General features: G+C 48.9%; 1 protein-coding gene across 1 annotated transcript; it reads left to right on the top strand.

The window, feature by feature from the left end:
- Positions 1-56: 56 nt before the first annotated feature.
- On the top strand, positions 57-7,261 carry MRPS2 (mitochondrial ribosomal protein S2). The gene is made up of 4 exons (XM_056539621.1): positions 57-189; positions 5,709-5,828; positions 5,987-6,116; positions 6,668-7,261. The coding sequence occupies exons 1-4, from the start codon at positions 153-155 to the stop codon at positions 7,209-7,211; spliced, it is 831 nt and encodes a 276-aa protein (XP_056395596.1). The 5' UTR covers positions 57-152; the 3' UTR covers positions 7,212-7,261.
- Positions 7,262-19,131: the final 11,870 nt, after the last annotated feature.

Genomic DNA, 19,131 nt, shown 5'->3' with positions numbered 1-19,131 from the left:
ATGTCCGTACACAGCGTCTCCTATAACACCCTGCGGGAGGCTTGTGACGTCACTGGATGTCTATAGGCTGCGCTCCGACCGTCCACCAGGCGGCGCTGTTATCTGTCAGGGAGGAGGAAGTGACGTAGTGTGACCTTCTCGTGCACAGCAGCATGGCCGCCCCCCGACTGACCGGGATCCTGAGGGCTGGTGAGTGCGGACATTGTCGTGTATTATAGTGTGAGGAAGCGGTACCGCACTGTGTACACACACCCCAGGGATATTATAGTGTGAGGAAGCGGTACCGCACTGTGTATACACACCCCAGGGATATTATAGTGTGAGGAAGCGGTACCGCACTGTGTACACAGACCCCAGGGATGGTAATATTATAGTGTGAGGATGTAGTACCGCACTGTGTACAGACCCCAGGGATGGTAATATTATAGTGTGAGGATGTAGTACCGCACTGTGTATACAGACCCCAGGGATGGTGATATTATAGTGTGAGGATATAGTACCGCACTGTGTGTACAGACCCCAGGGATGATATTATAGTGTGAGGATGTAGTACCGCACTGTGTACACAGACCCCAGGGATGGTATTATAGTGTGAGGATGTAGTACCGCACTGTGTACACAGACCCCAGGGATGGTATTATAGTGTGAGGATGTAGTACCGCACTGTGTACAGACCCCAGGGATGGTGATATTATAGTGTGAGGATGTAGTACCGCACTGTGTACAGACCCCAGGGATGATATTATAGTGTGAGGATGTAGTACCGCACTGTGTACAGACCCCAGGGATGGTAATATTATAGTGTGAGGATGTAGTACCGCACTGTGTACAGACCCCAGGGATGGTGATATTATAGTGTGAGGATGTAGTACCGCACTGTGTACAGACCCCAGGGATGGTGATATTATAGTGTGAGGATGTAGTACCGCACTGTGTATACAGACCCCAGGGATGATATTATAGTGTGAGGATGTAGTACCGCACTGTGTACAGACCCCAGGGATGGTAATATTATAGTGTGAGGATGTAGTACCGCACTGTGTACAGACCCCAGGGATGGTGATATTATAGTGTGAGGATGTAGTACCGCACTGTGTACAGACCCCAGGGATGGTGATATTATAGTGTGAGGATGTAGTACCGCACTGTGTATACAGACCCCAGGGATGGTGATATTATAGTGTGAGGATGTAGTACCGCACTGTGTATACAGACCCCAGGGATGGTATTATAGTGTGAGGATGTAGTACCGCACTGTGTATACAGACCCCAGGGATGGTATTATAGTGTGAGGATGTAGTACCGCACTGTGTATACAGACCCCAGGGATGGTGATATTATAGTGTGAGGATGTAGTACCGCACTGTATACAGACCCCAGGGATGATATTATAGTGTGAGGATGTAGTACCGCACTGTATACAGACCCCAGGGATGATATTATAGTGTGAGGATGTAGTACCGCACTGTGTGTACAGACCCCAGGGATGGTATTATAGTGTGAGGATGTAGTACCGCACTGTGTGTACAGACCCCAGGGATGGTGATATTATAGTGTGAGGATGTAGTACCGCACTGTGTGTACAGACCCCAGGGATGATATTATAGTGTGAGGATGTAGTACCGCACTGTGTACACACACCCCAGGGATGGTGATATTATAGTGTGAGGATGTAGTACCGCACTGTGTGTACAGACCCCAGGGATGGTGATATTATAGTGTGAGGATGTAGTACCGCACTGTGTACAGACCCCAGGGATGGTGATATTATAGTGTGAGGATGTAGTACCGCACTGTGTGTACAGACCCCAGGGATGGTGATATTATAGTGTGAGGATGTAGTACCGCACTGTGTATACAGACCCCGGGGATGGTAATATTATAGTGTGAGGATGTAGTACCGCACTGTGTACAGACCCCAGGGATGGTAATATTATAGTGTGAGGATATAGTACCGCACTGTGTATACAGACCCCAGGGATGATATTATAGTGTGAGGATGTAGTACCGCACTGTGTGTACAGACCCCAGGGATGGTGATATTATAGTGTGAGGATGTAGTACCGCACTGTGTATACAGACCCCAGGGATGGTGATATTATAGTGTGAGGATGTAGTACCGCACTGTGTATACAGACCCCAGGGATGGTAATATTATAGTGTGAGGATGTAGTACCGCACTGTGTGTACAGACCCCAGGGATGGTATTATAGTGTGAGGATGTAGTACCGCACTGTGTGTACAGACCCCAGGGATGGTGATATTATAGTGTGAGGATGTAGTACCGCACTGTGTGTACAGACCCCAGGGATGATATTATAGTGTGAGGATGTAGTACCGCACTGTGTACACACACCCCAGGGATGGTGATATTATAGTGTGAGGATGTAGTACCGCACTGTGTGTACAGACCCCAGGGATGGTGATATTATAGTGTGAGGATGTAGTACCGCACTGTGTACAGACCCCAGGGATGGTGATATTATAGTGTGAGGATGTAGTACCGCACTGTGTGTACAGACCCCAGGGATGGTGATATTATAGTGTGAGGATGTAGTACCGCACTGTGTATACAGACCCCGGGGATGGTAATATTATAGTGTGAGGATGTAGTACCGCACTGTGTACAGACCCCAGGGATGGTAATATTATAGTGTGAGGATATAGTACCGCACTGTGTATACAGACCCCAGGGATGATATTATAGTGTGAGGATGTAGTACCGCACTGTGTGTACAGACCCCAGGGATGATATTATAGTGTGAGGATGTAGTACCGCACTGTGTACAGACCCCAGGGATGGTGATATTATAGTGTGAGGATGTAGTACCGCACTGTGTATACAGACCCCAGGGATGGTGATATTATAGTGTGAGGATGTAGTACCGCACTGTGTATACAGACCCCAGGGATGGTAATATTATAGTGTGAGGATGTAGTACCGCACTGTGTGTACAGACCCCAGGGATGATATTATAGTGTGAGGATGTAGTACCGCACTGTGTGTACAGACCCCAGGGATGGTGATATTATAGTGTGAGGATGTAGTACCGCACTGTGTGTACAGACCCCAGGGATGGTGATATTATAGTGTGAGGATGTAGTACCGCACTGTGTACAGACCCCAGGGATGGTGATATTATAGTGTGAGGATGTAGTACCGCACTGTGTATACAGACCCCAGGGATGATATTATAGTGTGAGGATGTAGTACCGCACTGTGTGTACAGACCCCAGGGATGGTGATATTATAGTGTGAGGATGTAGTACCGCACTGTGAACAGACCCCAGGGATGGTGATATTATAGCGTGAGGATGTAGTACCGCACTGTGTATACAGACCCCGGGGATGGTAATATTATAGTGTGAGGATGTAGTACCGCACTGTGTACAGACCCCAGGGATGGTGATTTTATAGCGTGAGGATGTAGTACCGCACTGTGTACAGACCCCGGGGATGGTAATATTATAGTGTGAGGATGTAGTACCGCACTGTGTACAGACCCCAGGGATGGTGATATTATAGTGTGAGGATGTAGTACCGCACTGTGTACAGACCCCAGGGATGGTGATATTATAGTGTGAGGATGTAGTACCGCACTGTGTGTACAGACCCCAGGGATGGTATTATAGTGTGAGGATGTAGTACCGCACTGTGTGTACAGACCCCAGGGATGGTATTATAGTGTGAGGATGTAGTACCGCACTGTGTACAGACCCCAGGGATGGTAATATTATAGTGTGAGGATGTAGTACCGCACTGTGAACAGACCCCAGGGATGGTGATATTATAGCGTGAGGATGTAGTACCGCACTGTGTATACAGACCCCGGGGATGGTGATATTATAGTGTGAGGATGTAGTACCGCACTGTGTACAGACCCCAGGGATGGTGATATTATAGTGTGAGGATGTAGTACCGCACTGTATACAGACCCCAGGGATGGTAATATTATAGTGTGAGGATGTAGTACCGCACTGTGTATACAGACCCCAGGGATGGTAATATTATAGTGTGAGGATGTAGTACCGCACTGTGTACAGACCCCGGGGATGGTATTATAGTGTGAGGATGTAGTACCGCACTGTGTACAGACCCCAGGGATGGTGATATTATAGTGTGAGGATGTAGTACCGCACTGTGTACAGACCCCAGGGATGGTATTATAGTGTGAGGATGTAGTACCGCACTGTGTACAGACCCCTGGGATGGTGATATTATAGTGTTAGGATGTAGTACCGCACTGTATACAGACCCCAGGGATGATATTATAGTGTGAGGATGTAGTACCGCACTGTGTACAGACCCCAGGGATGGTGATATTATAGTGTGAGGATGTAGTACCGCACTGTGTACACACACCCCAGGGATGGTGATATTATAGTGTGAGGATGTAGTACCGCACTGTGTGTACAGACCCCAGGGATGGTGATATTATAGTGTGAGGATGTAGTACCGCACTGTGTACAGACCCCAGGGATGGTAATATTATAGTGTGAGGATGTAGTACCGCACTGTGTACAGACCCCAGGGATGGTGATATTATAGTGTGAGGATGTAGTACCGCACTGTGTGTACAGACCCCAGGGATGGTGATATTATAGTGTGAGGATGTAGTACCGCACTGTGTATACAGACCCCAGGGATGATATTATAGTGTGAGGATGTAGTACCGCACTGTGTACAGACCCCCAGGGATGGTGATATTATAGTGTGAGGATGTAGTACCGCACTGTGTATACAGACCCCAGGGATGGTAATATTATAGTGTGAGGATGTAGTACCGCACTGTGTATACAGACCCCAGGGATGGTAATATTATAGTGTGAGGATGTAGTACCGCACTGTGTACAGACCCCAGGGATGGTAATATTATAGTGTGAGGATGTAGTACCGCACTGTGTACAGACCCCAGGGATGGTAATATTCTAGTGTGAGGATGTAGTACCGCACTGTGTGTACAGACCCCGGGGATGGTAATATTATAGTGTGAGGATGTAGTACCGCACTGTGTACAGACCCCAGGGATGGTGATATTATAGTGTGAGGATGTAGTACCGCACTGTGTACAGACCCCAGGGATGGTGATATTATAGTGTGAGGATGTAGTACCGCACTGTGTGTACAGACCCCAGGGATGGTAATATTATAGTGTGAGGATGTAGTACCGCACTGTGTACAGACCCCAGGGATGGTAATATTATAGTGTGAGGATGTAGTACCGCACTGTGTACAGACCCCGGGGATGGTATTATAGTGTGAGGATGTAGTACCGCACTGTGTACAGACCCCGGGGATGGTATTATAGTGTGAGGATGTAGTACCGCACTGTGTACACCGGCCGGGGATGCGGTTTTCTGCAGTGTTGCTAAGTAACAGCCGCAGTCAAGTGAAGCTTTGACTCTTATATGATCCAGTAGACGGCTGTGGTCACTCAGCGGTTAATCAGCTGCGTTCACCAAGTAGCGTCCGGTTATGTGTGAATTTGCGCTGTGGTGATCAGAGATCCCCCCACCCCCCCCCATGTTAACCCAATCAGAGCTGAGACCCCCAAATAACGATATATGAGGGGTCGGGTCCTGATTATATGGAGGGTGGTTGATAGGATCAGATATCGGGGGCCCCTTTAACCATTTGTTACCCGGCAGGACCCTTTATCCCCCCCCCCCCCACAACCGCTGATCCTTCGCTCCTGTCTATGTCGCAGTGATTCCTGGCGGCTTCGTCCTCCCCTCGCGGATCTTCTCCTCCGTTGGTGCAGGAATCAGGTCATATGGAAGCGCCCCGACCCCCGCCGCAGCCGAGACCCCGGAGACCAATGTGAAGGGTGAGTGACCACAGTGTCGCCTCCAGCTGTTGCATAGATGCTGGGAGTTGTAGTTTTGCAACAGCTGGAGGCACCCTGGTCAGTAAACACTCCACTACTGACTATAAAGTTGCCATGACAACTCGGTGTTAACCCTTTCATCCTCTCGTTTCCCTCAGACTTCTCGGACTGGCTCATCTCCGAGCCCCTGAAACACCCGGATTTCTTTAACGTGAAGGAGCTGCTGTCGGTGCGGACGCTGTACGACGCTCGCGTGCACCTGGGACACAAGAAGGGATGTCGCCACAGGTGCGTCAGCTGCCCGCCATGATGCCTGGAAACCTGCAGGGGGCAGGAACGAGGCTTCAGCTCACACCTGGGACGTTTGTCACATGACAGATCCCCTCTGATTGACTAATGCATTATAACCGGAACAAATAAAATACCGCCCGTTGTGAACCTGTCCCAAAGTGCGCCTGTCGCTTTAAACACTTTTAACATGTCCTAGAGGCCAGGTGTCCGACATGCTGGGAGTTGTAGTTTTCTCACAGCCGATGAACCTAAAGTTTTGATTGGTCGGTTCTGAGAGTTCAGACTCCGACCGATCACTAGGAGAGAATTGCGTAATGAGATGATCCTGTAGACTGACGTTGTAGGTTTTGTCTCGGTCTGTGCACATCTCCCTCCTCCTTCTAGTGATCGGACCGCGACCGATCCCTGTGTGTGTGTAGGGCGGGGAGGGGAGGGTAGAGGTAGCTCAGTATTATACGGTTCCTTAGATGGCTCATTATGTGGTAGCTCAGTATTTTGCAGCAGGGTACAGCCTGTTTCTCACTTCTCGCTCTTTTTCCGTGACGCAGGCTGATGGAGTCGTATATCTTCGGCTGCCGCTTGGATCAGGACATCATTGATCTGAACCAGACGATGGAGCACCTGCAGCTGGCGCTCAACTTCACCGCCCATGTCGCTTACCGCAACGGAATTATCTTATTTGTTTGCCGCAATCGCCAGTTTGGTCACATGGTAGAGACTCTGGCGGAGGAATGTGGAGAGTACGCGCACACACGGTTCTGGAGGGGCGGCCTCCTGACCAACGCCGACATCCAGTACGGCCGCAGCGTCCGCCTCCCGGACCTCATCATCTTCCTGGGGACCCTCAATACGGTATTCGAGCAGCACGTCGCCATCCGGGACGCCGCCAAGATAAACATCCCGACGGTGGGTATAGTGGACACCAACTGCAACCCGAGCCTCATCAGCTACCCCGTCCCTGGCAACGACGACAGCCCCGCCGCCATAGAACTGTATGGACAGCTCTTCAAGATGACCATCACCCGCGCCAAAGCCAAGAGGAGGCAGATGGAGATTCTGTACGGACTGAGAAACAAGATGGAGGATTCATAACCCCGCCCCCTCACCCCCCCCCGGAGACCCCAACACTGTACATTGTTATAAATAAAGTTAATGCCACATGCTTTCATATAACTACTATAATACTGTCCCTATATACAAGAATATAACTACTATAATACTGCTCCTATATACAAGAATATAACCACTATAATACTGTCCCTATATACAAGAATATAACTACTATAATACTGTCCCTATATACAAGACTATATCTACTATAATACTGCTCCTATATACAAGAATATAACTACTATAATACTGTCCCTATATACAAGAATATAACTACTATAATACTGTCCCCTATATACAAGAATATAACTACTATAATACTGTCTCCTATATACAAGAATATTACTACTATAATACTGCTCCTATATACAATAATATAACTACTATAATACTGCTCCTATATACAAGAATATAACTACTATAATACTGCTCCTATATACAAGAATATATCTACTATAATACTGCTCCTATATACAAGAATATAACCACTATAATACTGCTCCTATATACAAGAATATAACTACTATAATACTGCCTCCTATATACAAGAATATAACTACTATAATACTGTCCCTATATACAAGAATAAAACTGCTATAATACTGCTCCCTATATACAAGAATATAACTGCTATAATACTGCTCCCTATATACAAGAATATAACTGCTATAATACTGCCCCTTATATACAAGAATATAACTGCTATAATACTGCTCCTATATACAAGAATATAACTACTATAATACTGTCCCTATATACAAGAATATAACTGCTATAATACTGCTCCCTATATACAAGAATATAACTGCTATAATACTGCTCCCTATATACAAGAATATAACTGCTATCATACTGCCCCCCCTATATACAAGAATATAACTCCTATAATACTGCCTCCTATATACAAGAATATAACTATCATACTGCCCCCCTATATACAAGAATATAACTGCTATCATACTGCCCCCCTGTATACAAGAATATAACTGCTATCATACTGCCCCCCTGTATACAAGAATATAACTGCTATCATACTGCCCCCCTGTATACAAGAATATAACTGCTATCATACTGCCTCCTATATACAAGAATATAACTGCTATCATACTGCCTCCTATATACAAGAATATAACTACTATAATACTGCCTCCTATATACAAGAATATAACTACTATAATACTGCCTCCTATATACAAGAATATAACTACTATAATACTGCCCCCCTATATACAAGAATATAACTGCTATCATACTGCCCCCCTATATACAAGAATATAACTGCTATCATACTGCCCCCCTGTATACAAGAATATAACTGCTATCATACTGCCCCCCTGTATACAAGAATATAACTGCTATCATACTGCCCCCCTGTATACAAGAATATAACTGCTATCATACTGCCCCCCTGTATACAAGAATATGAGCAGTTTTATGGAAAGTAAAATTATAGGGAAAATTTGTATTTACCTGTAATTTTACTTTCCATGAGTCCGAAGGCAGCACAAAAGGGGTTAATAGCTTGTCCGTTTCATCCTAGGACCGCCCACCTAGCCAACAATTAAGAGAATTAATCAATCCCAGGCCAGGCTATAACCATGCACTTTGTGTTATTGATGCAGTGATGATATATAGGGTTTGTATGTGCTGCCTTCAGACTCCTGGAAAGTAAAATTACGGAAAGTACAAATTTCCCATTTCATCTTCAGGCAGCACAGAAGGGATCTGTATAGCAACATAATGGGGGATACTTAAAGGGGTACTCCTGTGGAAAACGTATTTTTTTTAATTTTATTTATTTTTTTAAATCAACTGGTGCCAGAAAGTCAAACAGATTAGTAAATTACTTCTATTAAAAAAATCTTAATCCTTCCAGTACTTATTAGCTGCTGAATACTACAGTGGAAATGGTTTTCTTTTTGGAACACAGAGCTCTCTGTTGACATCACGAGCACAGTGCTCTCTGCTGACCTCTGCTGTCCATTTTAGAAACTGTCCAGAGCAGCATATGTTTTCGATGTGGACTTTCTCCTACTCTGGACAGTTCTTAAAATGGACAGAAAGTCCCCATAGAAAACATATGCTGCTCTGGACAGTTCCTAAAATGGACAGAGATGTCAGCAGAGAGCACTGTGCTCGTGACGTCAGCAGAGAGCTCTGTGTTCCAAAAAGAAAACCATTTCCTCTGTAGTATTCAGCAGCTAATAAGTACAGGAAGGATTAAGATTTTTTTTAATAGAAGTAATTTACAAATCTGTAAAACTTTCTGTCACCAGTTGGGTTTCCTCTGGAGTGCCCCTTTAATCACGGCTGTGGAGAGGCTGGACCCCAGTTTTGGTGTCTAGAATATAGATTGAGCTCTGATGGAATCCGGAGGCTTCTGCGATCTTACAGGCGTCCAGAATTGTAGACTTAACCCTTTCCCCCAAGGCTTTAGACACCTTCCTTCCCTTTATGACACCGACAACTGTACGAAGAGATTCTCCTCCATCCTGAACGTCTTTTATCAGGTCCGTGCTGGAGACTCATCAGATGGTGAAGAACTCGTCCTCCTGGCTCCAAACAACAACAAAATCCTGGTGTCAGATGTCGGGAGGTGCTGGACCCCATGTGCAGTTATACCGGGGGAGCAGATCCTGCGCTTGTCTGTTACTAGGGGTGATCCCCAGCATAAAATGGGGGACTACAAGTGCCACAATGGCCTCCTTCACCAGATAGACTGTGTGGATGTGTAACAATTAGAATAATACAGGAATTTAGGTCACTACTGTGATGGATGTAAACGGTGACTAACGCTCTAAAGGTTCGTCCTTCATATAAGGATATACTGGATAATGTCTCACATCAGTGTTGAGGGTTAATGTCACTGAATACATCTATTACAGTAAGCCAACTAAATCCCTGTATTATTGTATCATCAGGGGATCCAACAAGAACCTCAGTAAGAGAATCCCCTGATGTCGCCTTAGATGACTCCCTCAACAGGACACCCTCAGCAGGACACCCTCAGCAGGACACCCTCAGCAGGACACCCTCAGCAGGACACCCTCAGCAGGACTCCCTCAGCAGGACTCCCTCAGCAGGACTCCCTCAGCAGGACTCCTTCAGCAGGACTCCCTCAGCAGGACACCCTCAGCAGGACACCCTCAGCAGGACTCCCTCAGCAGGACACCCTCAGCAGGACTCCCTCAGCAGGACACCTTCAGCAGGACTCCCTCAGCAGGACTCCCTCAGCAGGACTCCCTCAGCAGGACACCCTCAGCAGGACTCCCTCAGCAGGACACCTTCAGCAGGACTCCCTCAGCAGGACTCCCTCAGCAGCACTCCCTCTGGTACAAATCTTATAAAGGGATCTCATGAGGAGAGCGCTTGTATTTTATCCCAATCACTTCAGGTCGAATTACTGTAGAGGCCTAAATGGTGGCATTCCCCCGAGGAGGACGTGTGACTGGTCTGAGGAAGAGATGTGACTGGTCTGAGGAGGACGTGTGACTGGTCTGAGGAGGACGTGTGACTGGTCTGAGGAGATGTGACTGGTCTGAGGAGATGTGACTGGTCTGAGGAGGACGTGTGACTGGTCTGAGGAGATGTGACTGGTCTGAGGAGGACGTGTGACTGGTCTGAGGAGATGTGACTGGTCTGAGGAGGACGTGTGACTGGTCTGAGGAGGACGTGTGACTGGTCTGAGGAGGAGGTGTGACTGGTCTGAGGAGGACGTGTGACTGGTCTGAGGAGGACGTGTGACTGGTCTGAGGAGGAGATGTGACTGGTCTGAGGAGGAGGTGTGACTGGTCTGAGGAGGATGTGTGACTGGTCTGAGGAGGATGTGTGACTGGTCTGAGGAGGACGTGTGACTGGTCTGAGGAGGACGTGTGACTGGTCTGAGGAGGACGTGTGACTGGTCTGAGGAGGACGTGTGACTGGTCTGAGGAGATGTGACTGGTCTGAGGAGGACGTGTGACTGGTCTGAGGAAGAGATGTGACTGGTCTGAGGAGGACGTGTGACTGGTCTGAGGAGGACGTGTGACTGGTCTGAGGAGATGTGACTGGTCTGAGGAGGACGTGTGACTGGTCTGAGGAGGACGTGTGACTGGTCTGAGGAGGACGTGTGACTGGTCTGAGGAGATGTGACTGGTCTGAGGAGGACGTGTGACTGGTCTGAGGAGATGTGACTGGTCTGAGGAGGACGTGTGACTGGTCTGAGGAGGACGTGTGACTGGTCTGAGGAGGAGGTGTGACTGGTCTGAGGAGGACGTGTGACTGGTCTGAGGAGGAGATGTGACTGGTCTGAGGAGGAGGTGTGACTGGTCTGAGGAGGATGTGTGACTGGTCTGAGGAGGAGATGTGACTGGTCTGAGGAGGACGTGTGACTGGTCTGAGGAGGACGTGTGACTGGTCTGAGGAGGACGTGTGACTGGTCTGAGGAGGACGTGTGACTGGTCTGAGGAGGACGTGTGACTGGTCTGAGGACATGTGACTGGTCTGAGGAGGAGATGTGACTGGTCTGAGGAGGACGTGTGACTGGTCTGAGGAGGACGTGTGACTGGTCTGAGGAGGAGGTGTGACTGGTCTGAGGAGGACGTGTGACTGGTCTGAGGAGATGTGACTGGTCTGAGGAGGACGTGTGACTGGTCTGAGGAGGACATGTGACTGGTCTGAGGAGGAGATGTGACTGGTCTGAGGAGGACGTGTAACTGGTCTGAGGAGGAGATGTGACTGGTCTGAGGAGGAGATGTGACTGGTCTGAGGAGGACGTGTGACTGGTCTGAGGACGTGTGACTGGTCTGAGGAGGACGTGTGACTGGTCTGAGGAGGAGATGTGACTGGTCTGAGGAGGACGTGTGACTGGTCTGAGGAGGACGTGTGACTGGTCTGAGGAGGAGATGTGACTGGTCTGAGGAGGACGTGTGACTGGTCTGAGGAGATGTGACTGGTCTGAGGAGGACGTGTGACTGGTCTGAGGACATGTGACTGGTCTGAGGAGGAGATGTGACTGGTCTGAGGAGGACGTGTGACTGGTCTGAGGAGGACGTGTGACTGGTCTGAGGAGGAGGTGTGACTGGTCTGAGGAGGAGGTGTGACTGGTCTGAGGAGGACGTGTGACTGGTCTGAGGAGGACGTGTGACTGGTCTGAGGACGTGTGACTGGTCTGAGGACATGTGACTGGTCTGAGGAGGACGTGTGACTGGTCTGAGGAGGACGTGTGACTGGTCTGAGGAGGACGTGTGACTGGTCTGAGGAGGACGTGTGACTGGTCTGAGGAGGACGTGTGACTGGTCTGAGGAGGACGTGTGACTGGTCTGAGGAGGACGTGTGACTGGTCTGAGGAGGACATGTGACTGGTCTGAGGAGGACGTGTGACTGGTCTGAGGAGGACATGTGACTGGTCTGAGGAGGAGATGTGACTGGTCTGAGGAGGACGTGTGACTGGTCTGAGGAGGTGATGTGACTGGTCTGAGGAGGACGTGTGACTGGTCTGAGGACATGTGACTGGTCTGAGGAGGACGTGTGACTGGTCTGAGGAGGAGATGTGACTGGTCTGAGGAGGACGTGTGACTGGTCTGAGGAGGAGATGTGACTGGTCTGAGGAGGACGTGTGACTGGTCTGAGGACATGTGACTGGTCTGAGGAGGAGATGTGACTGGTCTGAGGAGGACGTGTGACTGGTCTGAGGAGGTGATGTGACTGGTCTGAGGAGGACGTGTGACTGGTCTGAGGAGGACGTGTGACTGGTCTGAGGAGGACGTGTGACTGGTCTGAGGAGGACGTGTGACTTGTCTGAGGAGGACGTGTGACTGGTCTGAGGAGGAGGTGTGACTGGTCTGAGGAGGAGGTGTGACTGGTCTGAGGAGGACGTGTGACTGGTCTGAGAAGGAGGTGTGACTGGTCTGAGGAGGAGATGTGACTGGTCTGAGGAGGAGGTGTGACTGGTCTGAGGAGGACGTGTGACTGGTCTGAGGAGGACGTGTGACTGGTCTGAGGAGGACGTGTGACTGGTCTGAGGAGGAGGTGTGACTGGTCTGAGGACATGTGACTGGTCTGAGGAGGACATGTGACTGGTCTGAGCTGCCTCAGTGCTGTGAAGAGTGGAGTGGTGACTGGATGACCGCCAATCTTCTATCCGTGAAGGAATCTATGGTCCCTGAATTTATTCGCTCACAGGATTTTCTTGACTCCATCTTGGAGGAAATCCAATACGATTCTTCTAGATCCTCCTCCAGAACGTGACCGTCCTCTAGAGTGGGGAGTAAAGCGCGTTGTCTCCGATGAAAGACGAGTAGATATCGCCTCCTCCGATAAACCCATCATATGGAATCTATCCTCACAGTCCTCACAGTCCAAGGCTCCGGCTGGGGATGAAGGACCTGTCCTGTGTCTGCAGGTCCTTGTGAGGACGACGGTTCCTCTAATTGTAACAGGAGGGAAAACAAAACCCGTCTTGGCCAATATGGAACTGAAAGAGCTGAAAACACCAAGCGCATGGTTCTAGCCTGGCCTGGGATTGGTTAATTCTTTTGCTGGGTGGGCGGTCCTAGGATGAACTGGACGAGCTATTAACCCCTTCTGTGCTGCCTAAAGACGGATATGGGAAGAGGTGATACAGGCTGTACTCACTGCGGCACTACCTACATTTACTGAGGGGGAGGAGGCTTGCCTCTCTAGATCCCGCCCCCTGATTCACTGACTCCTCCTTCCTGTACGTGAGGTCGGCAGCGCCAGCATTGTGATTCCCTTCTGGCCGTCACTGAGATCTCATGTACAGGCTGCCTAAGAGTGACAGGAGTGTGGATAGAGGAACGCAGCACTGTTACCCTCCGCAGACTGTACAGCAGGAGATAGAGATATATAGGGTGGGCACACAGGGGGGCCCATGAGGTGTCAGCCCCCCACTGCCTGGGGAAGAGATGGCTCCAATAGAAGACAAGATGGCGGAGGCTGTGTGATGGGGAATGTTCTGCTGGAGACCTTGTGTCCTGGCATCATGTGGAGGTTACTGTGACACCTACCTAACTACCTACTTACCTACCTACCTAACCATTTTCCAGACCAGATCCGCTCCTAATAACCCCGGTCACACTGCATTGTACAGGAAGGAGGAAGATGATAGAGATTCAGTGGTGACTCCAGATTCCCCGGATCTCATCCGATCAATCAGTTGTGGGATCTGCTGAGGAAACAAGATCCCTCCAGGGAGGCCGCAACGCACACCTTACAGGGTCTAAAACCACAGGACACAGCAGAGGGATATAGGGTCCGGGCCTCAGGGGTCACATCACAGATCTATGGGGTCCAGACCTCAGGGGTCACATCACAGGGCTATGGGGTCCAGGCCTCAGGGGTCACATCACAGGGCTATGGGGTACGGGCCTCAGGGGTCACATCACAGATCTATGGGGTCCGGGCCTCAGGGGTCACATCACAGATCTATGGGGTCCGGGCCTCAGGGGTCACATCACAGATCTATGGGGTCCGGGCCTCAGGGGTCACATCACAGATCTATGGGGTCCGGACCTCAGGGGTCACATCACAGATCTATGGGGTCCAGACCTCAGGGGTCACATCACAGATCTATGGGGTCCGGGCCTCAGGGGTCACATCACAGATCTATGGGGTCCGGGCCTCAGGGGTCACATCACAGGGCTATGGGGTCCAGGCCTCAGGGGTCACATCACAGGGCTATGGGGTCCAGGCCTCAGGGGTCACATCACAGATCTATGGGGTCCGGGCCTCAGGGGTCACATCACAGATCTATGGGGTCCAGACCTCAGGGGTCACATCACAGATCTATGGGGTCCAGACGTCAGGGGTCACATCACAGATCTATGGGGTCCAGGCCTCAGGGGTCACATCACAGGGCTATGGGGTCCAGGCCTCAGGGGTCACATCACAGGGCTATGGGGTCCAGGCCTCAGGGGTCACATCACAGGGCTATGGGGTCCAGGCCTCAGGGGTCACATCACAGATCTATGGAGTCCAGGCCTCAGGGGTCACATCACAGATCTATGGGGTCCAGGCCTCAGGGGTCACATCACAGATCTATGGGGTCCAGGCCTCAGGGGTCACATCACAGATCTATGGGGTCCAGGCCTCAGGGGTCACATCACAGATCTATGGGGTCCAGGCCTCAGGGGTCACATCACAGATCTATGGGGTCCGAGCCTCAGGGGTCACATCACAGATCTATGGGGTCCAGGCCTCAGGTGTCACACCACAGATCTATGGGATCCAGGCCTCAGGGGTCACACCACAGATCTATGGGATCCAGGCCTCAGGGGTCACATCACAGGGCTATGGGGTCCAGGCCTCAGGGGTCACATCACAGATCTATGGGGTCCAGGCCTCAGGGGTCACATCACAGATCTATGGGGTCCAGGCCTCAGGGGTCACATCACAGATCTATGGGGTCCAGGACTCAGGGGTCACATCACAGATCTATGGGGTCCAGGCCTCAGGGGTCACATCACAGGGCTATGGGTTCCAGGCCTCAGGGGTCACATCACAGATCTATGAGGTCCAGGCCTCAGGGGTCACATCACAGATCTATGGGGTCCAGGCCTCAGGGGTCACATCACAGATCTATGGGGTCCAGGCCTCAGGGGTCACATCACAGATCTATGGGGTCCAGGCCTCAGGGGTCACATCACAGATCTATGGGGTCCAGGCCTCAAGGGTCACATCACAGATCTATGGGGTCCAGGCCTCAGGGGTCACAGCACAGATCTATGGGGTCCAGGCCTCAGGGGTCACATCACAGATCTATGGGGTCCGAGCCTCAGGGGTCACATCACAGATCTATGGGGTCCAGGCCTCAGGTGTCACATCACAGATCTATGGGATCCAGGCCTCAGGGGTCACATCACAGGGCTATGGGGTCCAGGCCTCAGGGGTCACATCACAAATCTATGGGGTCCAGGCCTCAGGGGTCACATCACAGATCTATGGGGTCCAGGCCTCAGGGGTCACATCACAGATCTATGGGGTCCAGGCCTCAGGGGTCACATCACAGATCTATGGGGTCCAGGCCTCAGGGGTCACATCACAGATCTATGGTGTCCAGGCCTCAAGGGTCACATCACAGGTCTAAGGGGTCCAGGCCTCAGGGGTCACATCACAGATCTATGGGGTTCGGGCCTCAGGGGTCACATCACAGATCTATGGGGTCCGGGCCTCAGGGGTCACAGCACAGATCTATGGGGTCCGGGCCTCAGGGGTCACATCACAGATCTATGGGATCCAGGCCTCAGGGGTCACATCACAGGGCTATGGGGTCCAGGCCTCAGGGGTCACATCACAGATCTATGGGGTCCAGGCCTCAGGGGTCACATCACAGATCTATGGGGTCCAGGCCTCAGGGGTCACATCACAGATCTATGGGGTCCAGGCCTCAGGGGTCACATCACAGATCTATGGGGTCCAGGCCTCAGGGGTCACATCACAGATCTATGGGGTCCAGGCCTCAGGGGTCACATCACAGGGCTATGGGTTCCAGGCCTCAGGGGTCACATCACAGATCTATGAGGTCCAGGCCTCAGGGGTCACATCACAGATCTATGGGGTCCAGGCCTCAGGGGTCACATCACAGATCTATGGGTTCCGGGCCTCAGGGGTCACATCACAGATCTATGGGGTCCAGGCCTCAGGGGTCACATCACAGATCTATGGGGTCCAGGCCTCAGGGGTCACATCACAGATCTATGGGGTCCAGGATTCAGGGGTCACATCACAGATCTATGGTGTCCAGGCCTCAAGGGTCACATCACAGATCTATGGTGTCCAGGCCTCAAGGGTCACATCACAGATCTATGGGGTCCAGGCCTCAGGGGTCACATCACAGATCTATGGGGTCCAGGCCTCAGGGGTCACAGCACAGATCTATGGGGTCCAGGCCTCAAGGGTCACATCACAGATCTATGGGGTCCAGGCCTCAAGGGTCACATCACAGATCTATGGGGTGCAGGCCTCATGGGTCACAGCACAGATCTATGGGGTCCAGGCCTCAGGGGTCACATCACAGGGCTATGGGTTCCAGGCCTCAGGGGTCACATCACAGATCTATGAGGTCCAGGCCTCAGGGGTCACATCACAGATCTATGGGGTCCAGGCCTCAGGGTTCACATCACAGATCTATGGGGTCCAGGCCTCAGGGGTCACATCACAGATCTATGGGGTCCAGGCCTCAGGGGTCACATCACAGATCTATGGGGTCCAGGCCTCAGGGGTCACATCACAGATCTATGGGGTCCAGGCCTCAGGGGTCACATCACAGATCTATGGGGTCCAGGATTCAGGGGTCACATCACAGATCTATGGTGTCCAGGCCTCAAGGGTCACATCACAGATCTATGGTGTCCAGGCCTCAAGGGTCACATCACAGATCTATGGGGTCCAGGCCTCAGGGGTCACATCACAGATCTATGGGGTCCAGGCCTCAGGGGTCACAGCACAGATCTATGGGGTCCAGGCCTCAAGGGTCACATCACAGATCTATGGGGTCCAGGCCTCAAGGGTCACATCACAGATCTATGGGGTCCAGGCCTCATGGGTCACAGCACAGATCTATGGGGTCCAGGCCTCAGGGGTCACAGCACAGATCTATGGGGTCCAGGCCTCAGGGGCCACATCACAGGACTATGGGGTCCAGGCCTCAGGGGTCACATCACGAAGAGGAATAACACAGAGGTGCTATTCAGTAAACACATTAGGGCAGACGTCTATAATAAGTCAGGATTCAGTGCGGAGCCAATCATGTATTGTGTATATATACGCCCGATACGTCTCATCCTATACATACATTATATACATTATATCCTCTATATAAGATTATATACATTATATCCTCTATATAACATTATACATTATATCCTCTATATAACATTATATACATTATATCCTCTATATAACATTATATACATTATATCCTCTATATAACATTATACATTATATCCTCTATATAACATTATATCCTCTATATAACATTATACATTATATCCTCTATATAACATTATATACATTATATCCTCTATATAACATTATACATTATATCCTCTATATAACATTATACATTATATCCTCTATATAACATTATACATTATATCCTCTATATAACATTATATACATTATATCCTCTATATAACATTATATACATTATATCCTCTATATAACATTATACATTATATCCTCTATATAACATTATATCCTCTATATAACATTATACATTATATCCTCTATATAACATTATATACATTATATCCTCTATATAACATTATACATTATATCCTCTATATAACATTATACATTATATCCTCTATATAACATTATATCCTCTATATAACATTATATCCTCTATATAACATTATACATTATATCCTCTATATAACATTATATCCTCTATATAACATTATATCCTCTATATAACATTATACATTATATCCTCTATATAACATTATATCCTCTATATAACATTATATCCTCTATATAACATTATACATTATATCCTCTATATAACATTATATCCTCTATATAACATTATATCCTCTATATAACATTATACATTATATCCTCTATATAACATTATATCCTCTATATAACATTATATCCTCTATATAACATTATACATTATATCCTCTATATAACATTATACATTATATCCTCTATATAACATTATATCCTCTATATAACATTATATACATTATATCCTCTATATAACATTATATCCTCTATATAACATTATACATTATATCCTCTATATAACATTATATCCTCTATATAACATTATATCCTCTATATAACATTATATACATTATATCCTCTATATAACATTATATACATTATATCCTCTATATAACATTATACATTATATCCTCTATATAACATTATATCCTCTATATAACATTATATCCTC

This window comes from Hyla sarda, chromosome 9 (assembly GCF_029499605.1).
Source record: "Hyla sarda isolate aHylSar1 chromosome 9, aHylSar1.hap1, whole genome shotgun sequence".
NCBI lineage: Eukaryota > Metazoa > Chordata > Amphibia > Anura > Hylidae > Hyla > Hyla sarda.
This window is presented reverse-complemented; position numbering and strand designations above follow the sequence as displayed.